General features: G+C 35.7%; 2 protein-coding genes across 18 annotated transcripts in view; one reads left to right on the forward strand and one right to left on the reverse strand.

Annotated features, from left to right (window-relative positions):
* Window positions 1–22400, forward strand: part of FAM98B (family with sequence similarity 98 member B) — a 39652-nt gene extending 17252 nt beyond the window's left edge. For 2 of the 10 annotated variants that reach the window (XM_081507146.1, XM_081507147.1), the window contains exons 6-8: window positions 296–412; window positions 13928–14095; window positions 16250–17039. In XM_081507146.1, the coding sequence (XP_081363272.1) occupies window positions 296–412; window positions 13928–14095; window positions 16250–16618 (654 nt within the window). In that variant the 3' untranslated portion in view covers window positions 16619–17039. Of the gene's footprint in view, window positions 1–295; window positions 413–13927; window positions 14100–16249; window positions 17040–19074 lie in introns of those variants that run through there. The other 8 variants (XM_081507148.1, XM_081507149.1, XM_081507151.1 and 5 more) reach the window with 8 other exon arrangements.
* The window catches only part of RASGRP1 (RAS guanyl releasing protein 1), a 776793-nt gene continuing 771177 nt past the window's right edge, over window positions 21769–27384 (reverse strand). For all 8 annotated transcript variants that reach the window (XM_081507137.1, XM_081507138.1, XM_081507143.1 and 5 more), the window contains one exon: window positions 21769–24330. In XM_081507137.1, coding sequence (XP_081363263.1) covers window positions 24196–24330 — 135 coding nt within the window. In that variant the 3' untranslated portion in view covers window positions 21769–24195. The remainder of the gene's footprint in view (window positions 24331–27384) is intronic.

Here is a 27384-nt window from a genome sequence, read left to right on the forward strand (position 1 = left end):
TCTTTCCTAGCTGGTCCAGACTACTTTGCAAATAGACCTTTCACTTAACACGTTGGATTGAAGATCAGGTAAAGTAACAACTGTTGAGTTCAAGTTGCATGTTTGATATCTATTGAATATCATAAATGTTCTATCAAATATCTATTATTTAAATAATTTACTGTTAGGTCTTACGGGATCAAAATGACCATCAGATACCATTTTTTGAATTAGGAAACATTGACCACAATTTTCAAAATTCTTTTCTGTGCATAATGAGTCTAAAGGTTATGATTATTGTTTCCAATTTCTTTAGGAAAAACTGGAAAGAATCAACGATGCTCTCTCATGTGAGTATGAGTGCCGCCGTCGGATGTTGATGAAACGATTAGATGTAACAGTGCAGTCCTTTGGATGGTCTGATAGAGCAAAGGTAAGGCTGTTTTCCCACTTGTGTCCTGTAGGTGGTACTCTGGGACAGCTCTTCAGGCTGTCTTGTCTGTTATGTAATGACGCTGCATTTGCACTTTATTGCTCTATCTGAAGCTCCTGCCTAGACCAACTACTGGTCTTAAATAATCCTGGTCTCTGTTCATAGATATGTTAATTTCTGGCCATATCTTTCACATTTATTTAAAACTCAGATGTTATGATTTATGCAAGGATACAAGGAAGTCTGGCATGCTGTAGTCCATGGGGTTGCAAAGAGTTGGACACGACTGAGCCACTGAGTTGAACTGAACCGATACATAAAAGAAGGCATCATATGTGGTGGTGAGATAGATATAGTGAGCAACTCAATTAGGCAGCACTGATGTCTGAACAAATCTTAAAGGTGTCTTAAGGCTGTAAACTGTGTTCCAGTTGAAAAGGGTTGCAGGGTAGGAGCATTCCCAAGTGTGAATCTCTTCAGATAGTTTTCTGGAGAGCTGTCATCCATCATTCCCATTTTATGCCTTTAATCTGTACCCAGGCTTCATCTGGAATCATCCACCGCACCCTGCATCACAGTCTGGAATCACTCCAGACAGTAAGCTGGGACAAATATAGGAAAACATTTGCTTCTCCTGTTAGAGGGATCATTGTCCTATGCTTCTGGATATCCAGTGTCTGAAAACCACTGGTTCATGTGTATTGTCCAGTTTTATAGTTGTTTCAAGTGATAGGGTAAATCTGTGCCTGTTATTCTCAGATACTATTATTACATTCTTTGGGTAAGTGGGTGGTTCTTCTGCCCCATATTATATCAGCTGAGGTCACTTACGCCGCTTCATTCAGTGGGTACCTGGGCTGGGGTGGGTTGGAACATCTAAGATGGTTGTCTTGCATGTCTGGGTTCTGCTGTTGGCAAGGAGTGCTTCACTTGTCATCTTTGCTCTTAGGTGGTCTTTCTCTCCATGTGGTGCCCTATATTGATTTCCTGTGGCTGCTGTAACAAATTACCACAAATTTAGTGGTTTAAATATACACATGTATTCTCTCACAGATCTCTACATCAGAGGTCCTAAAATGAAGGTATTGGCAGGGTTGCACTTCTCCCAGACACTGCAGGGGAGAATCTGTTTCCTTGCATTTCCTACTTTCCAGATACCACCTGTGTACCTCAGGTCTTGATCCATCTTCAAAATTAATAGTGTAGGATCTTCCAATCTTTCTCTTTCTGCTTCCATTGTCATAAGCCTTCTCCTGTGTCTCTCTTATCAAGATCTTTGTTATTACACTGGGCTCACCCAGATAACTGATCTCAAGATCCTAACTTAACTTGCATTTGTATCTGCAAGGCAGCATATTCACAGATTCCAGGGAGGATGCAGACATCTCGGGGGAGCCATTCTGTTGACCAGATGTTTTATCTTCCTTTTAATGGATTTTATTTTTTTCCTACACTGTATTTTTTTACCATATGCTGCTGCTGCTTTTTTCTTCCTTTCTTTTTTTTTCTTTTTAAAAGCAGGTATTCTGATGAGTCCTTTTTTCTGTATTCTGTCACCCTAATGGCTTGTATCCTCCTATTGCAGTTTGGGCCACTTGCATGCCTATCCTTGGCTACTTCACTATTTCCTGGATCCCATGGTCTTCTCTTTCTTTGTTTTTTCCCTCAACCTGCTACAGTAAATTGCACAAATAACTTCCTAACAAAGGATACATAGGGGTGATTTTTCTGAATCCTTACATTATGAAAATATGTTTATTCTGCTGCCACATTTGATTGATAGTTTGGATAAATATAAAATTCTAGGTGGAAAACATTTTTCTCTAAGAATATTGAAGGCATTGCTTCATTGTTCTCTGGCATGTAGTGTCACTGTTGAGAAACCCGATGCCATTCTCCATTTTTTTGGATGAGCTTTTATTTTTCTCTGGGAGCTTTTAGACTCTCCTTTCTATCCTTAGAGTTCTGAAATTTCACAGCATATGTCAGTAAGTGTCTTTTTTAATTCATTGTGCTAAACATTAGGTAGGGCTTTCAATCTATAGACTCAACTTTTATATTTCTTTTGTATTTTCTCTTTCTGAAACTCTTATTCAGATATTAGACCTCCTGAGTAGATCCTCTTAAGTTGCTTTATTTTTTTTCCTCATTTTCTGTCTCTCTTCCTTTTTGAATCACTTTCTAGGAATTTTCCTCAATTTTATTTTGTGTTTGTCGTTAAAGTTTCATTTCTGCCATCATTTTTTCCTTTCTGGGAATTTTTTTTTCTTCTTGAGTTTTCCTTTCCCATTTTTTTTTTTTTTCTTCTTGTTTTATGACTGTGCTGTCTTAAATGGGGATGAAAAAATTTTTTTATAGAAGGTTTGTTGTTTTGTTTTTTTCCCTTCAATTATTTCCTATCTCTTCCAGGGCAATTTTTGATTTGTTTTTCTTGGTCTTTGTCTTGTGGAGGCTTTCTTCAAATGCATTATGGTCTTTTGTTGTCCATGTTTAAGAGAAGACACTGAAAAACTGATTGGGAACTAATCATTGATCAGGATTGTTGATGTCAGATTTTGGGGCTGGCTACTGTGCAGTGGAAATTTCTAATGCTCACTTTTAGAAGTGTGACTGCTCATTTTTTTAAAGAAGGGAAGCCTCATTTTTTTCTGTACATCATTCTCATTTGGCCAGGGGAGGAGTGGCAGCATGGCCCAGTGGTTGGAAGAATTCATTATTCCACAAACAGACTGAGTTAATCCCTATTTTTGGCTCCCGATTTCATTTTCTGAGATGTTGGTCCTCTTCTTACCTGTATCCCTCTTTCCATTCTCTTTATTGTAATATATGTGTACTTTTTTAATATAATTTAATATGTGTAATCTGACTGATTTACCTAGAAATACTCCCTTATGTATATACATAGTTTCCTTCTAAACACCTAGCAGACAGATACAAAAAAATTAAAGTGTGATTAGAACAGGATTGTTGGTAAACTATTGTTATTTCACAGGAAAAAAAAAGATTTTTTTTAGCATAGTAATAGAATAGCTGTAAGGGAGAGTTGAGGACTGTCTTATGTGTATTTTCTTTCAATAAATATTTATTTAGCATCTCACATGTGTCAAGCACTACGATGTACCTGGTTCTGGATGAGCATCTCAGTACCTTATATGATTAGATGTAGAATATTTTTAGCATATTTCACTGTCTATAACATCTAATTGGCTTCTCAGAAGGTTAAAACCTGTTTCTCTTCTGCATATGTACCAGGATAAATTTTATACATGTGTGTCCATGTGTTTGGAGTAACCGTTGTATGCAAGAAACCTAGATGCTCCAAGAGATCTGAGTTGCCAAAGAAGTAGATGACATGATTGCTGACTTAAAGGAAATAGAATTTAGATGTGTGGAAAGTATGAGTTTTACTGGCCCCTGGAAACTTAATAGAGGTTGTATACATATTGGGTATCCAGTTTAATCTGCTAGAATTTTAATGAGAAGAGGAATTTAGGAATATAAAGAATATTGTGAAAGGTAGTACATTAAAAGTATCTTAACATAGTAAATTGGAGGATATTTTCAGTGTTGTCCTTAAGCGTATAGAAGAATCCAAAGCAAATGAGCTTTGACATGCTCTTTGAACATTCAGAGTGGCACAGACTCATGGTAATGTAGACTTTTGACTAGCCTTAAACTTAGAGACTTTGAGAAAATATACTTTTAGGAAATACCTTGATGTTTTTATCTTGGTCTTTTTTCATCATGTTTTAGGACAAGGAGATTGTGTTTTTGTTTTTCTTTATTCTGGAAGATTTTTAAAATGTTTTTTTCTTAGACTATGATCAAAGTTTGACCTTTCATGTCATCTTTTTCAACTGTGTATAAGTATACGCATTTATACCCTGAGTTTTCTTGTTAAATTTAATGTATCCTTATATTATTCTCCCTGTTTCATGTGTCTGATATTGATGAATGATTGATCAACTGTTGTTCTACAGCATTTAAAAATCTTTCCACATTTGATCATATGGATATACTCTATTGATTTTGAGGTTTCCTTTAATTTTGTCTTCTTTGAGCCTGTAATGAAATCTTTGACAACTACATTTTTGTTCATGTACATGATATAGTCCTAAAAGTGGAATTTCTTGATCAAAGGATATGCATTTTAAAAATGCTCTTCATACACCCTGTATAGAGTTGCCCCTCAAGAAGATTATACACATTTATTTGTATGGTTAATCTGGTTTCTCTATTATTTTGCTAGTATTGAAATAAAAGTATAATTTTATAGTTTGCTTTTTTTTTTAACTGAATATAGTGTGATCATTGTCCCATATCTCTAAAAGTTCTATTTCAATATCCTTTTTTATATTAATTTTTAATTTCTTATTGAGATATAATTCACCATCTTAAAGTATATAATTTAGTGGGTTTTAGTATACTCTCTGAATTATGTAACCATGATCTAATTCTAGAACATTTCCCTCAACCCCAAAAGAAATATTCCTTTCAGTGGTCATTCACAGTACCCTCACCTTCCTTTACTATAATCTAGTTTGCCTCTCTTTGGATTTGCCTGTTGTGTGTATCTCATATATATAAGGAATTATACAATGTGTGGCTTTTATGTCTGACTTCTTAGCATAATTCTGTCAAGTTTCCTTCATGTTTCCCATATAACTGCACAATCAGCCTTTTGTGTCTGCAGATGTGAAACCTGTGGATTCCTAAATGGAAATTCACTGTGTCAAAGGTTCTGACTCTTAATGCTCTTGATTCACATGGCCAGATTGTTCTTTAAAAAGTTTGTATGAATTTAAACTTGTACAAATAAGGTAAATGCTATTTTGCTCTCTCTTTAGCCTCTTTAATATTTAGAATATTGTCAATTTTATGGCTAACTTGATGGTTAAAAATGACTAAATTGTTTTCATTTATTTATTTGTCTTATTAGTAAAGTTGAACTTCTTTTCATAAGCTTATTAGTCATTCAAATTTCCTATTTTTTTGAAATTTCTATTTGTGTCTTATATTTTTTTCCCCTGAGGCCTTCCTGTTTTCCTTCTGATTGAGCTTTTTATATATTAAGGAAGTTACTTGCTTTATTTGTTGAAAATATTTTCGCCGGTTGTCTTTTATGTCTTTTGATGTGCAGAAATTGTAGTCTTTATAACAGTTAAGTTTTTCAGTTTTAAAACTTTAAAACAATGAACTCTTTTTTAAAATTTTTACTTTTTTTAATTGGAGTACAGTTGATTTACAGTGTTGTTTCTGTTGTACAGCAAAGCAAGACAGTTACACATATGCCTATGTCCAGTCTTCTTTAGATTCTATTCCCATATAGGTCATTATAGAGTACTGAAGAGAGTTCCCTGTGTTATATAGTAGGTTCTTACTAGTTGTCTATTTTATGTTCAGTAGTATGTATATGTCAATCCCAATCTCCCAATTTATTCCTCCCTCCCTTCGTCCTTAATAACCATAAGTTTGTTTGTGACTCTATTTCTGTTTTGTAAATAGATTCATTTCCATGATTTTTTTAGATTTCACATATAAGCAGTATCATATGATATGTCTTTCTTTGTCTGACTTACCTTCACTTAGTATGATAATCTTTAGGTCCATCCATGGTGCTGCAAATGACATTAGTTTGTTCTTTTATGTGGCTGGGTCATATTGCATTGTATATATATACCATACCTTCTTTATCCATTCCTCTGTTGATGGACGTTTAGGTTGCTTCCATGTCCTGGCTGTTGCAAATAGTGCTGCAGTGAACACTGAGCTGCATGTATCCTTTTGAATTACAGTTTTCCAATATATCCCCCGAAGTGGGGTTGCAGGATCATGTGGTAGCTTTCCTTTTAGTTTGTTTAAGGAATCTTCATACTGTTCTCCATAAAGAAAGTGAAAGTCGCTGACTCGTGTCTGGCTTTTAGCTACCCCATGGCCTGTATAGTCCATGGAATTCTCTAGACCGGAATACTACTAGAGTGGGTAGCCATAGTAGTGTTATATTAATTTACATTCCCACCAACATTGAAGAGGGTTCCCTTTTTTCCACAGCCTATTCAGCATTTATTGTTCGTAGACTTTTTGATGATGGCCATTCTCCCAGCGTGAGGTGATACTTCATTGCAGTTTTGATTTGCATTTGTCTAGTAGTTAGTGATGTTGAGCATCTTTTCATGTACTTTTTAGCCATTTGTATGTCATCTTTAGAGAAATGTCTATTTAGGTCTTCTGACCATTTTGATTGGAATTTTTTTTTTCATGTTGAGCTGCATGAGCTGTTTGTATATTTTGGAGATTAATCACTTGTTCATATTGTTTGCAAATATTTTCTCGTATTGTGTGGCTTTTCTTTTAGTTTTGTTGATTTCCTTTGCTGTGCAAGCACTTTTGTTTGCCATTTGTTAATTTTTATTTTCATTACACTTGGTGGTGGAACAAAAAAGATCTTGCTGTGACCGAGTGCTCTGCCTGTGTTTTCCTTTAAGAGTTTTACAGTGTCCAGTCTTACATTTAAGTCTTTAATTCATTTGAGTTTATTTTTGTGTATGGTGTTAAAGAATGTTTTAATTTTATTCTTGTATATGTAGCAGTCCAGTTTTCCCAGCACCACTTCTTGAAGATACTGTCTTTTCTCCATTCTTGCCTTCTTTATCATAGTTTAGATGACTATAGGTGCTTTCTATCCTTTTGATCTATATACCATACTATTTAGCTTTGTAGTATAGTCTGAAGTCAGGGAGCCTGATTCCTCCAGCTCTGTTTTTCTTTCTCAAGACTGCCTTGACTTTTTGAGGTCTTTTGTGTCTCCATACAAATTGTAAATTTTTTTTCTAATTCTGTGAAAAATGATATTGGTAATTTGTTAGGGATTGCATTGAATCTGTAGATTACTTTGGGTAGTATAGTCATTTTGAATATTGATTCTTCCAATCTGAGAACATGGTGTATCTTTCCATCTGTTTGTGTCATCTTTGATTTCTTTCATCAGTATCTTACAGTTTTCTGAGTACAGGTGTTTTGCCCCTGAGTACAGGTATTTTATGCTTTTTGTGCTCATTCAGTCATGTCTGATTCTCTGTGACCCATAGACTGTAGCCCACAAGGCTCCTCTGTCCATGGGATTCTCCTAGCAAGGATACTGAAGTGGGTTGCCATTTCTTTCTCTAGGGGATCTTCCCAACTCAGGGATTGAACCTGGATCTCTTATGTCTCCTACATTGGCAGGCAGATTCGTTACCACTAGCACCACCTGGGAAGCTCTTAGGCATTTTCATGTGATGTAAATGAGATTATTTCCCTAATTTCTTTTTCTAGTCTTTCATTGTTAATGGATAGGCATGCAAGAGATTTCTGTGTATTAATTTTATATTCTGCAGCTTTGCCAAATTCTTTGAGCTCTAGTAGTTTTCTGGTTGCAGCTTTAGGATTTTCTATGTATAGTATCATGTCATCTTCAAACAGTGACAGTTTTACATTTTCTTTTCCAATTTGGATTCCTTTTATTTCTTTTTCTTCTCTGATTGCCATGGCTAGGACTTCCAAAACTATGTTAAATAAAAGTGATGAGAGTGAACATCCTTGTCTTGTTCCTGATCTTATAGGAAATGGTTAGTTTTTCACCATTGAGAATAATTTTGCTGTGGGTTTGTCATGTATGGCCTTTATTAAATTGAGGTATGTTCTCTCTGTGTCCCCATTCTGGAGAGTTTTTATCTGAAATTGGTGTTGAATTTTGTCAAAAGCTTGTTCTGCATCTCTTAAGATGATCATACAGTTTTATTCTTCAGTTTGTTAACGTGATATATCAAATCAATTGATTTTACCCATGTTGAAGAGTCCTTGCATCCCTGGGATAAATCCCACTCAATCATGGTGTCTGATTGTTTTAATGTGTTATTGGATTTGGCTTGCTAGTATTTGAGGATTTTTGCGTCTATGTTCATCAGTGATATTATCCTGTAATTTTCTTTTTTTATGATATCTTTGTCTGATTTTGGCATCAAGGTGTGGCCTCACAGAATGAGCTTGGGGAGTGTTCCTTCCTCTGCCAAGTTACTGAAATAGTTTGAGAAGGATAGGTGTTAGCTCTTCTCTAAATGCTTGATAGAATTCTCCTGTGAAGCTGTCTGGTCCTGGACTTTTGTTTGTTAGAAGTTTTTATATTACTGTTTCAATTTACTAATTCTGATGACCTGTTCATATTTTGTTTCTTTCTGGTTCAGTCTTGGAAGGTTGTATCTTTCTAAGAATTTGTCCTTTTCTCTAGGTTGTCCATTTTATTGGCATATAGTTGCTCTAGTTAAACAATGAACTTTTGTTATATTTGGAATCCCTTGTTATATGTTATGCATTATTATTATTTTACAAATAGACAATAGTTCATTCCAGCACCATTTAAAAAAATCTGTTTTCTCATTGATCCTTTTTTATGTTTTAATATTCTTTATTTTTTAGAGGAGTTTTAGGTTCATAGCAATATTGAACAGAGGGTTCTGAGATTTCCATGTAGCCCTTGCTTGCACACATAATTAGCCCCATCATCAACATCCGTCACCAGTGTAGTAAATTTTTGCAGTTGATGAACCTACACTGATACATCATTATTATCCAAAGTCTGTAGCTTACATTAGGTTTCACACTTGGTGCTGTACATTCTATGGGTTTGAAAAAATATACAAAGACATATATCCATCATTATAATATACAGAGTATTTTCACTGCCCTAAAAATCTTCTCTTCTTCGCCTATTCTTCCCTCCCTCCCCACAACCTTTAGCAACCCATTGATATTTTTTTTTTTTACTATCTCTATAGTTTTGCTTCTTTCAGAATTTCATACAGTTGGAATCATACAGATTATTATTTTCAGATTAGCTTCTTTCGTTTAATAATAGGCATTTAAGTTTCCTCCATTTCTTTTGTCTCACTGATCTTTGATGCTTCCTCTATCATTTATTGTATTCACACATTTATTTTTTATTTTTTTATTTTTTTAATAAATTTATTTATTTTAGTTGGGTGCTAATTACTTTACAATATTGTAGTAGTTTTTGCCATACATTGACATGAATCAGCCATGGGTTTACATGTATTCCCCTTCCTGGACCCCCCACCCACCTCCCTCCCCATCCCATCCCTCTGGGTCATCCCATTGCCCCGGCCCTGAGCCCTTGTCTCATGCATCGAACATGGAATGGTGTTCTGTTTCACATATGATAATATACATGTTTCATTGCTATTCTCCCAGAACGTCCCACCCTCACCTTCTCCCTCAGAGTCCATAAGACTGTTCTATGCATCTGTGTCTCTTATTCTGTCTCGCATATAGGGTTATCGTTACCATCTTTCAAATTCCATATATATGCATTAGTATGCTGTATTGGTGTTTTTCTTTCTGGCTTACTTCACTCTGTATAATGGGCTCCAGTTTCATCCATCTCAGTAGAACCGATTCAAATGTATTTTTTTTAATGGCTGAGTAATATTCCGTTGTGTATATGTACCACAGCTTCCTTATCCAATCGTCTGCTGATGGACATCTAGGTTGCTTCCATGTCCTGGCTATTGTAAACAGTGCTGCGATGAACATTGGGGTACACGCGTCTCTTTCAATTCTGGTTTCCTCGGTGTGTATGCCCAGCAGTGGGATTGCTGGGTCATATGGCAGTTCTATTCCCAGTTTTTTAAGGAATCTCCACACTGTTCTCCATAGTGGCTGTACTAGTTTGCATTGCCACCAACAGTGTAAGAGGGTTCCCTTTTCTCCACACCCTCTCCAGCATTTATTGCTTGTAGACTTTTGGATAGCAGCCATTCTGACTGGTGTGAAATGGTACCTCATTGTGGATTTGATTTGCATTTCTCTAATAATGAGTGATGTTGAGCATGTTTTCATGTGTTTGTTAGCCATCTGTATGTCTTCTTTGGAGAAATGTCTGTTTAGTTCTTTGGCCCATTTTTTGATTGGGTCGTTTATTTTTCTGGAATTCAGCTACAAGAGTTGCTTGTATATTTTTGAGATTAATTGTTTGTCTGTTGCTTCATTTGCTATTATTTCCTCCCATTCTGAAGGCTGTCTTTTCACCTTGCTTATAGTTTCCTTTGTTGTGCAAAAGCTTTTAATTTTAATTAGGTCCCATTTGTTTGTTTTTGCTTTTATTTCCAATATTCTGGGAGGTGGGTCATGGAGGATCCTGCTGTGATTTATGTCGGAGAGTGTTTTGCCTATGGTTTCCTCTAGGAGTTTTATAGTTTCTGGTCTTAACGTTTAGATCTTTAATCCATTTTGAGTTTATTTTTGTGTATGGTGTTAGGAAGTGTTCTAGTTTCATTCTTTTACAAGTGGTTGACCAGTTTTCCCAGCACCACTTGTTAAAGAGATTGTCTTTTCTCCATTGTATATTCTTGGCTCCTTTGTCAAAGATAAGGTGTCCATAGGTGCGTGGGTTTATCTCTGGGCTTTCTATTTTGTTCCATTGATCTATATTTCTATCTTTGTGCCAGTACCATACTGTCTTGATGACTGTGGCTTTGTAGTAGAGCCTGAAGTCAGGCAGGTTGATTCCTCCAGTTCCATTCTTTCTCAAGATTGCTTTGGCTATTCGAGGTTTCTTATATTTCCATACAAATTGTGAAATGATTTGTTCTAGTTCCGTGAAAAATATCGTTGGTAGCGTGATAGGGATTGCATTGAATCTATAGATTGCTTTGGGTAGTATACTCATTTTCACTGTATTAATTCTTCCAATCCATGAACATGGTATATTTCTCCATCTGTTTGTGTCCTCTTTGATTTCTTTCATCAGTGTTTTATTGTTTTCTATATATAAGTCTTTTGTTTCTTTAGGTAGATATATTCCTAAGTATTTTATTCTTTTTGTTGCAATGGTGAATGGTATTGTTTCCTTAATTTCTCTTTCTGTTTTCTCATTATTGGAGTATAGGAATGCAAGGGATTTCTGTGTGTTAATTTTATATCCTGCAACTTTACTATATTCATTGATTAGCTCTAGTAATTTTCTAGTAGAGTCTTTAGGGTTTTCTATGTAGAGGATCATGTCATCTGCAAACAGTGAGAGTTTTACTTCTTCTTTTCCTATCTGTATTCCTTTTATTTCTTTTTCTGCTCTGATGGCTGTGGCCAAAACTTCCCAAAACTTCCAACACTATGTTGAATAGTAGTGGTGAAAGTGGGCATCCTTGCCTTGTTCCTGACTTTAGGGGAAATGCTTTCAATTTTTCACCATTGAGGATAATGTTTGCTGTGGGTTTGTCATATATAGCTTTTATTATGTTGAGGTATGTTCCTTCTATTCCTGCTTTCTGGAGGGTTTTTATCGTAAATGGATTCTGAATTTTGTCAAAGGCTTTTTCTGCATCTATTGAGATAACCATATGGTTTTTATCTTTCAATTTGTTAATGTGGTGTATTACATTGATTGATTTGCGGATGTTAAAAAAACCTTGCATTCCTGGGATAAAGCCCACTTGGTCATGATGTATGATCTTTTTAATATGATGTTGGATTCTTTTTGCTAGAATTTTATTAAGGATTTTTGCATCTATGTTCATCAGTGATATTGGCCTGTAGTTTTCTTTTTTTGTGACATCTTTGTCTGGTTTTGGAATTAGGGTGATGGTGGCCTCATAGAATGAGTTTGGAAGTTTACCATCTTCTGCAATTTTCTGGAAGAGTTTGAGTAGGATAGGTGTTAGCTCTTCTCTAAATTTTTGGTAGAATTCCGCTGTGAAGCCGTCTGGTCCTGGGCTTTTGTTTGCTGGAAGATTTCTGATTACAGTTTCGATTTCCGTGCTTGTGATGGGTCTGTTAAGATCTTCTATTTCTTCCTGGTTCAGTTTTGGAAAGTTATACTTTTCTAAGAATTTGTCCATTTCTTCCAAGTTGTCCATTTTATTGGCATATAGCTGTTGGTAGTAGTCTCTTATGATCCTTTGTATTTCTGTGGAGTCTGTTGTGATCTCTCCATTTTCATTTCTAATTTTGTTGATCTGATTCTTCTCCCTTTGTTTCTTGATGAGTCTGGCTAATGGCTTGTCAATTTTGTTTATCTTCTCGAAAAACCAGCTTTTAGTTTTGTTGATTTTTGCTATGGTCTCTTTTGTTTCTTTTGCATTTATTTCTGCCCCAATTTTTAAGATTTCTTTCCTTCTACTGACCCTGGGGTTCTTCATTTCTTCCTTCTCTAGTTGCTTTAGGTGTAGAGTTTGTTTATTTATTTGATTCTTTTCTTGTTTCTTGAGGTACGCCTGTATTGCTATGAACCTTCCCCTTAGCATTCTTTTACAGTGTCCCATAGGTTTTGGGTTGTTGTGTTTTCATTTTCATTCGTTTCTATGCATAATTTGATTTCTTTTTTGATTTCTTCTGTGATTTGTTGGTTATTCAGAAGCGTGTTGTTTAGCCTCCATATGTTGGAATTTTTAATAGTTTTTTTCCTGTAATTGAGGTCTAATCTTACTGCATTGTGGTCAGAGAAGATGGCTGGGATGATTTCAATTTTTTGGAATTTACCAAGGCTAGATTTATGGCCCAGGATGTGATCTATCCTGGAGAAAGTTCCGTGTGCACTTGAGAAAAAGGTGAAATTGATTGTTTTGGGGTGGAAAGTCCTGTAAATATCAATTAAATCTAATTTGTCCATTGTATCATTTAAAGTTTGTGTTTCCTTGTTAATTTTCTGTTTAGTTGATCTATCCATATGTGGTATTCACACATTTATGAGGCCAGGAATCTTAACTGCCTCTTTTGTTTCATCAGTTCATTCCCTCCACCCAACAAGTTCCATTTAATTAGATTGAGGTAGGATAGTGTACCTGTATAACCACTCTAAAAGGATGTTTTGAGGATTAAAGAAATGATATTAAATGAAGAATATCATGGCACTTTTAACAAGTAGTCAGTGAATGTAAGTTAAGGCAGTGATGAATAATTTCGTATTACCTGTTAATAGATGATAAAACTCTTTTCAAAATTGTTTTAGTCATTTCATACATATTTCATTTCTGAGTTAACTGAAGATATCCCTTACCTCCCTGCTTCACTAAAAATACATCCCAAGAGGACTGCAGTAAACGTATAAGTTAATTTCAAGGAAAACTGACAATACTCAATGTCCCCATTCAGAAACATGGTATTTCTCTCCATTTATTCACGCTCTCCTTTTGTTTTTGTAGATTTACTAATGTTTTCTTCTTAAAGTTTCTGTATGTGTTTTCAGTAAAGCTATTTTTAGGTATTTTGCTCTTTGTTAATATGAGTGGACTCTTTTTTTGTGTTACTTCTAAAATGAGTTGTTATTGGTAGTTACATAGTCTTTTACCATTTGTTGGTCTGTTTTTTCCCCTTCACTCTACTTAAGATTATCAGATATTTGGATGTTTTGCTGTTTATTTCTTTGCTTGTGTGTTATCTTTTTTTCCTTTCTGAAGATGATTGCCATTGCTCTTTCATTGAAATGTTCTTTGGTTCCTTTTTCCCCTGACTTTTGTCATTTAGTTAAAAACAGATGACATAGCAAGAATTTACCAACCTAAGCGTTATGCTTTGTCACCCAAGACAACAATAACCTTGGCACATTTACTTGCTGCCCGTGAAGATCTGTCCAAGATCATCAGAACAAGTAGTGGATCCAGCCGGGAGAAGACAGCATGTGCCATTAATAAGGTTGGTTTTTCTTTTGATACAGTGGAGAAAGAATTTATAATATCCTTGTTTGATGTTTTTACAGATTTCAATCCATTTTTCATCCCAGTGAACTCCTAGAAAAGAGAGTCAGTTTAGGCTTACTAATGTTTTCTGTGTATATGTTTATTTGAATTTTTATATTCATAAATTAAATCACAGTTTTTATCTGAGTTAGAGGAATTAAGAATTATTTTTATCAGTATCATTAGCCAGAATTATTTGCCTTCTTTCCAATAATCTTACCATTTTTTGTCAGTAAAAAATCTGTAGGAGTCATTTTTGGATACTCACACATACTCCTTAGATCCGTGGTATGGAGGAAAGAGTACATGCTTTGGAGTCATAAGATTTGGGTTCACATCTGAGCTATGTCATTTACTTAGAGAAATCACTTCTGCAATTTAGAAATTGCAGAATCTCTTGGATGTTCCATTTCCTGATTCAGAGTATAGGTCCACTCCAGTGTTTTTGCTTGGGGAATCCCAGGGATGGGGGAGCCTGGTGGGCTGCCGTCTATGGGGTCACACAGAGTTGGACATGACTGACGTGACTTAGCAGCAGCAGCAGCTCTGACAGTGGTCTTAAATCAGAGAGTCTGAATTTTTTACTTTACAACAGTGGCAGCAACAGTAAAATAATTTAGAATGTTTATATCAGCTTGTCTAGCATATACTCTTCAGTTAGATAGAGCACTCTGTGACAAACTTTACTATAAAAGAGCCAAAAGTCAGAAATATGGGACTTAGGTAATTTTACAGTATCAATTCTCAGTGCATTGAGAAAGGTGTCCTATATCAGGGGATGGTTGTATATAAAGTTAGTTTGCTAATTATCATTAAGTTAGGCACCAGTGTTTGGGCCTTCCTGCTTCCATTTTAGATCAGCCTCCTCTATTCTGAAAGTGTTCTCTTTTTAAATATCTTACTTTATATCTTGCATCAAGGTTATAAGCTAGTCTTTCTGGATCAAGAGTTCTCTTTAAGTGATATTGCCCATCTCTTTTCTGAGTTTGTAATTGATAGTCTAATTATTTGAGGGCAACCTTATTATCAGATCTTGGAACAGCGTCCCTGTATATCCACCAACATGTTTGGTGGAGAGACCAATGAGGATAACAACCAAAGAAAGCTGTTTTTTTGGATTTGGTAATTAGGACATTATTGCCAACTTTATAGTGTACTTTGAAGAATATATGTGTACTTTGAACCATGTCCAACAGTGAGGAATTTGTACTTTTTTGTCTTCATTTATGATATAAAGTAGTAAAACATGATTTTGATTAGAGGATCAAGGAAAGTAGAACACAACTGATTCATAGGTCATTTTGACTGAAGCAGATTTGGTTTGTCTTCTTTACTGAAAGAGAATAGCAGGAAACTTATTTGCTTCCTATTGGTCTCTGTTCATGGACATATAAAATATCTCCTTTCTACAGAAGTTTGGGTACTTGAAGCAAACTCTTCCTTAGTTTATCCTTTGAAGTATTATGAAGCATGGTTAAGGAAGTGTATTAAGTCTTTATTTTCTTTATAATATAGTAACTAGTATCATTGAAAGTTAGCTTAAGTTTCTCATAAAAAGAATAGTTCATTGAAAATCCTTATGGCTCTTTGCAGTTGATAACCTTCATCTTTGCCCGTATTACACCCACGTGTTATCATATGTACTTCATACTTTGTTGAAACAAAATGTGCTTAGAAATAGTCTTTTATTGGATAGTCTATTACCAAACCAGTGGCAATAGAAAGTCCAGAGTTGTATAAATGAATATGGAGTTAAGTAGCATAGGGTATGAAGTTTATGTACGTTGTAAATGTTTTGCTAAAAAGTTTTCTTAGTGTGATGGGTACTACATTTGTTATAAAATTTACTAAAAAGGTTTAAACAAGTTCTTAAGTTTCATAAATATTCTCCCACACTATTTAAAATAACAGCACATTGTAAGGGATTTGTCACACATCACTTTTACATTTTCAATATTAATTCATATTGCCGTGTCTGATACTTTCATGTCCTAAAATATTTGGCTTCTGTTTCTTTATTAGAGCAATAACTTCAATATTGCTTGCATCCTTTAAGTAAATTTTAGCTTTTACAATATTGGAAACTAAAAGAAAATATTTCTTTACACAGGTGCTGATGGGAAGGGTGCCTGACAGGGGAGGACGGCCGAATGAAATTGAACCACCACCCCCTGAGATGCCCCCTTGGCAAAAGAGACAGGAAGGCAGTGGAAGGGGTGGTTGGGGTGGTGGTAGAGGAGGTGGTGGGAGTGGAAGAGGTGGTGGTTGGGGAGGTGGAGGTGGTGGGGGAGGGGGAGGAGGAGGGTGGGGTGGTGGTGGAGGAGGGGGTGGTAGAGGAGGAGGTTTCCAAGGCAGGGGAGATTATGGTGGGAGGGGAGATTATGGTGGAAGAGGGGGCTATGGAGGAAGAGGAGGCTATAGTGGAAGAGGTTATGGAGATCCATATGGAGGAGGTGGTGGTGGATATAGAAGATATTAAAAGCCACAAAATTTAGATAGCAGTGCTTACTTCTTGATAGATACATTAGGCGTAGTATTCTAAATAACTACTTGAGTGTCATCTTTGAAGTAAACACCATGTTAGATTCCCTGATGGTATCATTCTTGAATTGGCTTGACTGTGTAAAAGAACATTGTTTTATACTACTGTTTGATCTCTTAGACAAAATGATTTTTTCCACACTCTGTGTACTCTTGAGCATGCTATGTCTTTTTAAAAAACAAAAAAATGAGGAAAAAATATTTTTAAAAGTGTAAATATATTATTACCATCACACTTGGAAAATGGAAAGTATTTTATTGTCATGATTGAATTTAGATTGTTACCTGTATTTTATTCAGGTCTGAGACACATAAATGACCCCACTTGTAGTGGAAAAGAATATAAACTTATTGCCTCATCTGTAGTCCTGTGGTGGTTTTGTATTTGTTAATTCTATTTTACAAAATAGGAAAAGAGACTGATACTTGTGTTCAGTAAGAAGTTGTCATGACTTGTGTTTTTCTTTTATATGAGCAATTCCTCTGGCCAGGTTTCCGTTAAAATTGCAATAATTGAAGCCCAAGTGTATTTTTTGCTAGGCATATTTATTTTCCAACTGGATTTGACATCTGTATGACTTTGTTTGACAGAGCAGAATTAAAGACTGAGGTCAGAATTACTGTAAAGGAACAAAGACATACCAATTTTACATGGTGTTGTGAGAAAAATTTCTGCAAATTGGTTTCTTCATCATTTGTGCCATCGCTTTAGGTATCCAAATATTAAAAGGCAGGCTGCTCTGTGCTGTACAGGATTAGGACACTTATATCCAGTTTTATCGATCAAATGTAGGGCCATGATATCCCTTGGTAATTCTGATTCACAGCTAGATTTGGGAAACACAGGGTCAGAGAATGTTTAAATGTGATTTGTAGGTTGGAGCAGTCAAAGGCTTGAGAATCAGGAGTTGTGAATTTAAATCATGGCACTAGCCCAGGGCGGGGGCTATAGGCTGAAATGGCCATAGCTCTCAGAGATTAATTTGTCCTCTTGTTAAACCAGGAATGTGACACTTGAGCCTTCTCAGGTTGTTTTATAAAGACCCAAGTACGAGTCCAATTTGTTGAGAGTTTATAGAGGCCTATTGGAAAGGTGTAAAAGGTGGCCCAAGTAATACATTTTTCTTTTTGTATATAAAGAGAAAAAGATATAGTCATATAAATTTTTTCAGTTCCACTTTAAAATCTGTAGACTCCTGGTGCATTAACAACTTTCTGTAGTCTAACCAACTCAAAAGATAGAAAGCTGAGTACCTGTGGACAAATGGATTTGGCAGTGTTACTTTTGTTTTACAGTAAACCCCATGGTGAAATCTAAAATGTTAAAACTTTAAATATTGTGTATACCATAGTCTTGGACATGTCTTTTTCAAGCTAACCCTTCAAAGAAACTTGTTCAGGAGAGGAAAACATAAAATTATTTTGTTTATTTGTAAACTTAAAAAAAAAATTTTATATTTATTGAAGAGACAATTTCATTTGTGATAGTTGAAGAAAAAGTCTTTCCATATAATGAAATACTTTTATAAGTAGCTATGAACTCTGAAAAATAAATAACTTAAAAATATATAAGCAAAGACTGTGGAGTAAAATATTTGAGAAAATTATTAGTTAAAATATTCATTTAAAATCTTTAGATTTCTGCTTCATTTCTTTTTAGGAGCTTTAGTCACTGATACAGAATGGGTTTACAAGTACTTTCAGCTTTTTTTAATCACTAATGGTAGAAAGATTAGTTTATTAATTTCTGTATGATTTCTTTATACCTTCATAGGCTTGCTGTTGGGTTATCTGCTTCTCACTGTAAATCCCAGGTTTAGCTCTTGCTCCTGGAATCATGCTTAAGCTGGAACCACTCTTATTTACACATTCTTAAAAAACTTTACTTGAATGAAAAGCTGGTCTAGACCCTAATATCTTTTTCTTTCCTGTGGGGTAGGATTTTCATGATAATCTTCTCTTAGCAAAAACTTCTTTTGTAGAAAATTTACTCAGTAATATCTAGAATAGCAGTAAGGTAATTTGGGGCCTTAATGTTAAAGGTCATAATGTGAAAATGCTTTATAAATTGAGTGCAGTGAAATGTAGAGTATGGTGAATGGCACTTCTATGCTTCCAGAAATCTAACACCTTTTTCTGTGCTATCTCATTATCATTCTTTTTGCCTAGTTCTTAATTTTATTTTTTCCTGCCACCTCATTTTCCCTCCCCCTTTTTTCTCCCTGACTTGGTCTATCCTATGGTATCTAAAGCACCTGTAGACATATTATTGGGAGTATTTAGATTAAAGAAGTCATTGATGTCCTCCAATGCATAACTACCACACCATTACACATAAGCTCTCAAAGATGAAATGAGGTATTTCCTTTTAACCCGTTTCCTTGTTTTTTGCAGATCAAGGAATCTTGCCTCACTAAATAGAAAAAAACGTTTTAAACCAAAACTATTTCATTACCTTTTTGTGTGTCAAAAGAAGGTATGGCTAACATCCAAAATATTTGTGATGGAAAATGTTCTGAGCAGTGATGCCATCAATACCTTGTCCGGGACACAGGGTGGAAGTATTTGGAATGGGAATTGGAGATGGAGGAGGGGAGGTAGTTAAATCTCTCCTCTTAAGGGGCAGGTTGTTAGTGTAACTTGATTATTTTCTATGAAGTGTTGAAGTATTGAATTATTTTCTGTGAAGAATTGAAAAGACATGAAAGGCAAATTGAATGCAGAGTTCAAAAGGATAGCAAGGAGAGATAAGAAAGCCTTCTTCAGTGATCAGTGCAAAGAAATAGAGGAAAACAATAGAATGGGAAAGACTAGAGATCTCGTCAAGAAAATTAGAGATACCAAGGGAACATTTCTTGCAATGATGGGCACAATAAAGGACAGAGATGGTATGGACCTAACAGAAGCAGAAAATATTAAGAAGAGTTGGGAAAAATACACAGAAGAACTGTACAAAAAGATCTTCATGACCCAGATAATCATGATGGTGTGATCACTTACCGAGAGCCAGACATCCTGGAATGTGAAGTCTGGTGACCTTAGGAAGCATCACTACAAACAAAGCTACTGGAGGTGATGGAATTCCAGTTGAGCTATTTCAAATCCTAAAAGATGATGCTGTGAAAGTGCTGCTCTCAATATGCCAGCAAATTTGGAAAACTGAGCAATGGCCACAGGACTGGAAAAGGTCACTTTTCATTCCAATCTCAAAGAAAGGCAATGCCAAGGAATGTTCAAACTACCGCACAATTGCGCTCATCCCACACGCTAGCAAAGTAATGCTCAAAATTCTCCAAGCCAGGCTTCAGCAATACGTGAACCATGAACTTCCAGATGTTCAAGGTGGATTTAGAAAAGGCAGAGGAACCAGAGATCAAATTGACAACATCCGTTGGATCATCATAAAAGCAAGAGAGTTCCAGAAAAACATCTACTTCTGCTTTATTGATTATGCCAAAGCTTTTGACTATGTGGAGCACAACGAACTGTGGAAAATTCTTCCAAGAGATGGACCACTTTACCTGCCTCCTGAGAAATCCATATGCAGGTCAAGAAGCAACAGTTAGAACTGGACATGGAATAACAGACTGGTTCCAAATAGGAAAAGGAGTACATCAAGGCTGTATATTGTCACCCTGCTTATTTAACTTATATGCTGAGTACATCATGAGAAATGCTGGACTGGATGAAGCACAAGCTGGAATCAAGATTGCTGGGAGAAATATCAATAACCTCAGATATGCAGAAGACACCACCCTTATGGCAGAAAGTGAAGAACTAAAGAGCTTCTTGATGAATGTGAAAGAGGAGATTGAAAAAGTTGGGTTAAAACTCAACATTCAAAAAACTAAGATCATGGCATCCATCCGGTCCCATCACTTCATGGCAAATAGATGGGCAAACAATGGAAACAGTGACAGAGTTTATTTTCTTGGGCTCCAAAATCACTCCAGATGGTGACTGCAGCCATGAAATTAAAAGACGCTTACTCCTTGGAAGGAAAGTTATGACCAACCTAGATAGCATAGTAAAAAGCAGAGACATTACTTTGCCAACAAAGGTCCATCTAGTCAAAGCTGTGGTTTTTCTAGTAGTCATGTATGGATGTGAGAGTTGGACCATAAAGCTGAGCACCGAATAATTGATGCTTTTGAACTGTGGTGTTGGAGAAGACTCTTGAGGGTGTCTTGGACTGCAAAGAGATCCAACCAGTCTATCCTAAAGGAGATCAGGCCTGGGTGTTCATTGGAAGGACTGATGCTGAAGCTGAAACTCCAATACTTTGGCTACCTGCTGCAAAGAACTGACTCATTTGAAAAGACCCTGATGCTGGGAGTTTGAAGGCCTGAGGAGAAGGGGACAACAGAGGATGAGATGGTTGGATGGCATCACCAACTCAATGGACATGAGTGTAAGTAAGCTCTGGGAGTTGGTGATGGACAGGGAGGCCTAGCATGCTGCAGTTCATGGGGTCACAAAGAGTCGGACACGTCAATTGAGGGACTCAACTGAACTGAACTGATTGAATGCATTCCACCATGGAGTCTGAGTGACTAGAATCCATCCCCCTCATCCCCTTCATTGGTCTAGTGAAACAAAAGTTGCCTGGGGATTAAGGAAAAATCATGGCTATCTTTAATTACTTTAAATGATCACTAATCATGAGCACAAATGAATTGCTCTGGGTGATCTGTACACTAGATGGAACGATCCTTTACCAATTCCATTCACAGTTTCAAAGTTTCTCTTTTCTTGCTAGTTTTCTTAGATAGAATTGTGGATTTCAAGATGGAAGCCACAGAGAAATGACAACCTCAGACTTGTCTCCTTCAGTGTTAAGTGTTTACAGACTTAATATTTGGGGATCACTGTCATTATGGAGTAAGATGGGAATTGACTGAATATTTCTATATGTTACTACTTCATGTTACATATTTAGAGAAATGTATACTGAGTAGTTTCTTTGCTTTTCCTTTCAGGACAGCTGGTTTGGTTAATAGAATTAGGGAGTGCTCTCAGCTATCGATTATAGTAAAAATTCAGATGAAGCATCTACATGTTTATGAACTAGAAGAAACACAGGACATCTTTGTTGTAGGGATCCTAATGTCTTTTATCATATAAATATTACACAAAGAAAACTAACATTAGGTATCAAAAAAAAAATACCACCTTTACAATCTGTACATTTGTTTTTTCCTTGCAGTTCTTTTACATTATACATCTTTGAACAGAAATTCACAAGTGCCCAGTAAAACAGCAAATCAATTACCAAAGAAAAGAAGTGACACTGTTAATGAAACAAGATTTGTCCTTGTTTTGACAGATAAATATATGCCCAACTTATTTCAAGTTGATACAAGATACACAAATTTGTACTGTAGGCTTGACAAAAAATTTGTTCCAGATTATTTCTGTAGATTCCACTAATCCCATGTTGCTCAGAGCAAATAATACTGATTTATACACTATACTTCTTTGGCCCTTGCTGGACTGTAAAGACCTGTGGTGAAACTACTGCTTCCTGTCCATTTCAGTGATAAATTCTGGAAGGCCTGAGACCTTCTAGCCATGTTAATTTTAGACTAAGGAGAAGGTGACCTTTTGAATTCCTCTAGATTACAATTATTTACATACACTGACCTGGGCTCTGTATTTTGGATGGCATATAAGAAGAGTGCAAAAAAATTAAATTGCGTTTTATAACTCCACAAAAGAAATTGAGCTGTACTGTCTTTGGTTTGTATCAGAGGAAAAGAATAAGTGAAGAATTTTAAGGATGACTGTAAACTCATTTGTTCCATATAAGGTAAGTAGCAAAGTACTTCCTACATGATTATATACCAAGTAGTGGACCTAAACAGCCCTGCCATGGGGATTTCTGAGTTTGGATATAGAAAAGGGTAAATTTGTGTGTACAGTGATTTTTTAAGACACTAAACACTAAGTGAAAGCTAGTCATTTGCTTTTTCACTAAAGCTCAGTACAAGGGGGTATGCAAATAGGAATTGGTCTTTCATCAGAGAAACTTAATGGTCTGAGTCCTCCCAGGAAAGTATACTGCATATATAGTTTGTTTCTGACTAAGACTTGGTGTTGCTGGTTTGGAACTTTTGGTTGTTGAGATTATATTCTTGGCAGTTGGTCAGCTTGTGTATGAATATTAGGTCAGCTCGGCATCAAGCATCCAAGCATGGAAGGTAAGTTCCCGGCCCAAAGAAAATGATCACATGAATTTTTTTTAGAGAAATAGAGTCTAACAGAGAAGTTTGTGAACAGTTGCCTGAATAATTAAATGAGCCCATTTATCATTAACCTTCATTAATAGAAAACTCACAGGACTCTTGTGATTTTGCCAAACAATACAATTTACATTTTAAGTAATTTCTTATCTTGTAAAACTGAACTTTGTGAATTTGTATACATGACCAAAAGTCTAAATCACTTCCACATCTGAAGGAGGAAACAGAATTCCAAGACCACATGCATGTCTGATGTTGTATATACACAATATGTACATATGTACATGCTCTCAGCTATTACTGAAACCTCTCATCCAGTTAGCTTATTTCTAAATAGTATTAATAGTGAAGATAGTACAAGCACAAATTCAGTTTAAAAAACAGTTACTTCAAAAAAAATGGCACATGTAAGTTAAACAGACTTTTTTTTAAAAAAAGCTATAAATTCTTAATTCTATCCATTGTAGATTATGTAAGGGACAAACATGTTTGTGTTTTATTTATTTTAGCTAATTAGCCAGCCATGTATGAGGTGGTAATAGCCACATTTCCAGGTACTTAATTTGGCTATTTTATTATGATTGTGAGACTAAAACTAAGTTGACTTGTAATTGGATGATGTCATGTTGTTTAATAGCTCCTTCCTGCCCCCCACCCCCAAATTTATGGCTACATCTCTAGAACTTCTCTTCTAGGTAGATACTGTTTGTGTAAGAGTATAGTGAGGAAGGAGGGGAAAAGGCAAACTGATTATATCTGAGGTAGTGAAGTGGGAACCAGATTCGAAAAGAATGCTGAAATACAGAGGAAGTGATTCTCCTTTTGGAATGTGGGTATTTTTCCATCATAAGCAAGTTTTGGATGGAACAATGCCTCAGAACAAGCTAGGGAAGGAAACATTCATTTTCCAGGGATTTTAGTTCTAAGGAAGAAGCAGCTGGACAGGTCACGTAAAAAAAGCTACCTTGTCAGAAAACTATAGTCATGTTTTTACCATGCTTTTGATATTAGTCCCAAGGGGATAAAAAGTTTGTGGAATGAATGGCAAATATTTTGCATTCCTTCAGCTTTCCTCCCTTTGATTCAACTGACTGGAAGAGAAAACCTTACTGCACAGTAAGAATCTTTTAAGTTAAAAAAAAAAGTAGCTCCTCTTCTTTAAAGTACTCTTTTTAAGCCAGTCAGTATAAGGTTCTCCAGGTCTTTGTGTTGAGGTTTAGGAAATGAGATCTCTGATATATACTCTACAGTTTGTGTTTCTTGAGTTTCTGGGCTAAGAACAGTCACCCTGCTCCATCTGAGCCAAGACATGATTGTTTCTTGCAAGTTGGAGGGTTTCTATCTTCTTCTGTGCATATTTCAGTTGGATCTTCAGAGCATTATTATCTGCTTTCAGGGTATTTATTTCCTAAAAGAAAAGAAGAATAAGGTATGTTAATAAAGCAGCAATAAATGGCAGATTAGTTACATCAGGAGTACTACACTTGAGTGGCATCTTTTCACTGTAGCTGAGAAAGTATTTTCAAGGTAATTATTTTGCCCTGAATAAAAACTAAGTTAAAAACTTATCAAATGATCATGTGTATCAGTTAGTTTTGTTATATCACATCTTTGTTATATCAAAGATGTGAGTGGCTAGCAGGCAGAATAAACCATTCATGGGCAATAGATGGATAATAAAGTCTTTGAATATTGTGTAGCAGACCTAAATGTGGCAGAAAAAGTCTTGGTCAGGTTTGAGGTATGAAACCAATGACTTTGGAATATACTTTGTGATATTACAGTTCACATGGGAGATTACATACATTATCATATATTACATATTTTCTTCTCCAAGTCATTGAAAACTAACAGACTCTTGATAAAGATGAGAATTTTATCCCATCCCCTTAAACTCGTTTTTAATTATCTAATTTGTAGTGATTTAGTTACAGAGGCAGCCATTGATTTCCAATGTTACAAATAGAAATTCAGTTTTTATATGGCTGAGTAAATATTCTATTGTGTGTATGTATTGATATATGTATATGTATATACACACACATCTTTATCGATTCATCTGTTGATGGATACTTAGGTTGCTTCCATATCTTGACTATTGTTAATACTGCAAACACTGGGGTGCATGTATCTTTTTGAATTAGTGTTTTCATTTTCTTTGGATATATACCCAGGAGTGGAAGTACTAATCAAATGGTAGTTTTTAGTCTTTTGAGAAATCTCCATAGTGTTTTCCATAGTGGCTATACCAATTTTCATTCCTACCAACTGTGTACAAGGATTCCTTATTTCTGCACATCTTAACCAGCACTTGTTATCTTCTTGATCAGTCATTCTAACAGGTATGTGATGATATCTCATTGTGGTTTTGATTTGCGTTTCTCTGATTAGTGACATGGAACATCTTTTCATGTTCCTATCAGCCATTTGTATGTTTTTTGGGAAAAAACCTATTTAGTTCTGGTTTTTAGATTTTGTTGTTGGTATTGAGTTGTATGAGTTATTTACATATTTTAAAGAACTCCTTATTGGATATATCACTTGCAAATATCTTCTCCCATTCAGCAGGTTACCTTTTCATTTTATTGATGGTTTCCTTACTATGCAAAAGCTTAGTTTATGTAGCCCCATTTGTTGATGTTTGCTTTTGGTGTCACGTCCAAAAATTCACTGCCAAAGACCAATGAAAAAGAGCTTCTTCCCTACTTTTTTTTTTAATGTCTCTGCTCTTTATTTTTTTTTTATTTTTTTTAATAAATTTATTTATTTTAGTTGGGGACTAATTACTTTACAATATTGTAATAGTTTTTGCCATACATTGACATGAATCAGCCATGGGTTTACATGTGTTCCCTTTCCTGGACCCCCCACCCACCTCCCTCCCCATCGCATCCCTCTGGGTCATCCCATTGCCCCGGCCCTGAGCCCTACTTTTTTTTTTCCTAGGAGTTTCATAGTATCAGGCCTCATGTTTGTCTCTGATCCATCCTGAGTTAATTTTTATGAGAGGTGTAAGAAGGGAGTCGAATTTCATTGCTCTGCATGTACTGATCCAGTTTTCCCAACGCCATTTGTGAAGAGACTATCCTTTTTGCCTTGGGTGTGCTCTGGGCTCTCTCGTCAAGTATTAGTTCACCGTATACACAGGGGTTTAATTCTCGGCTGTTGTCGGTTCCATTGGTCTATACGTCTATTTTTGTGCAGGTACCATAGTGTTTTTACTACTGTAGCTTTGTAGTATATAACTTGAAATTAGGAAGTGTGGTACCTCCAGCTTCTTTCATCAGGATCACTTAGGTTATTCATAGTCTTCTGTTGTTGCATACAAATGTTAGGACTTTTTTTCTATTTCTGTGAAGAGTTCCATTGGTATTCTGATTGACTCTGTAGATTGCTTTGGGTAGTATGGGCATTTTAACAGTCCTTTTAAAAAATTATTGAGTTTATTTACAATGTTTTGTTAGTTTCTGCTATAAGCAAAGTGATTCAGTTATACACATATATATTCTTTTTCATTTTCTTTTCCATTATGGCTTGTCACTGGATATTGAATATAATGCTCTGTGCTACACATGTAGGACCTTGTTGTTTATCTGTTCTATATGTAATAGTTTACACTCGCTAATTCCAAACTTCCATCCCATCCTTCCCCCACCCTCTCCCTTGGCAACCACAAGTCTGTTCTCTTATGTTTGTAGGTCTGTTTCATGGATAAATTCATTTACGTCATATTTTAGATGCCACATATAAGTGAAATGTTTTGTTTTTCTGACTGACTTCACTTAGCTATGATAATCTCTAGGTCCATCCAAATAGCATTATTTCATTCTTTTTACACACACACACACACACTCTCCATACCACATCTTTATCCATTTATCTGTCAGTAGATACTTAGGTTGCTTCCATGTCTTGGCTACCATAAGTAGTGCTGCTGTAAGGTGGTACTTCATTGTAGTTTTGATTTTCATTTCTCTAATAATTATCTCATGATGATGAGCATCCTTTCATTTGCCTGTTGGGCATCTGTATGTCTTCCTTGAAAGAATTTAGGTCTTCTGCCAGACATTTCAACAGTCTTAATTCTTCTATCCATGAACACAGCATGTCTTTCAATTTGTGTCTTTGATTTCTTTCTGCAAAGTCTTATAGTTTTCCTTGTATAAATCTTTCATTTCTTTGGTTAAATTTATTCCTAAATATTTTGTTTCTGATGCTATTGGGAACAGGGAAGTTTTCTTTTTCAGATGTTTCATCCTTAGTGTATAGAAACGCAAGTGATTTCTGTAAGCTGGTTTTGTATCCTGCAGTTTAACTGAAAATGTTAGCTGCAACAGTTTTTTGTTTGCTGATGTTTAATCTTTGGGTTTTTCTATATATGGACTCATTATCTGCAAGTAGTGACACTTTTCCTGCTACTTTTCTGATTTGGATGCTTTTTATTTTCTTGTCTTGCCTAATT

Source organism: Giraffa tippelskirchi, chromosome 7 (genome assembly GCF_054371585.1).
Source record: "Giraffa tippelskirchi isolate mGirTip1 chromosome 7, T2T-mGirTip1v1.2.pri, whole genome shotgun sequence".
Classification (NCBI taxonomy): Eukaryota; Metazoa; Chordata; class Mammalia; order Artiodactyla; family Giraffidae; genus Giraffa; species Giraffa tippelskirchi.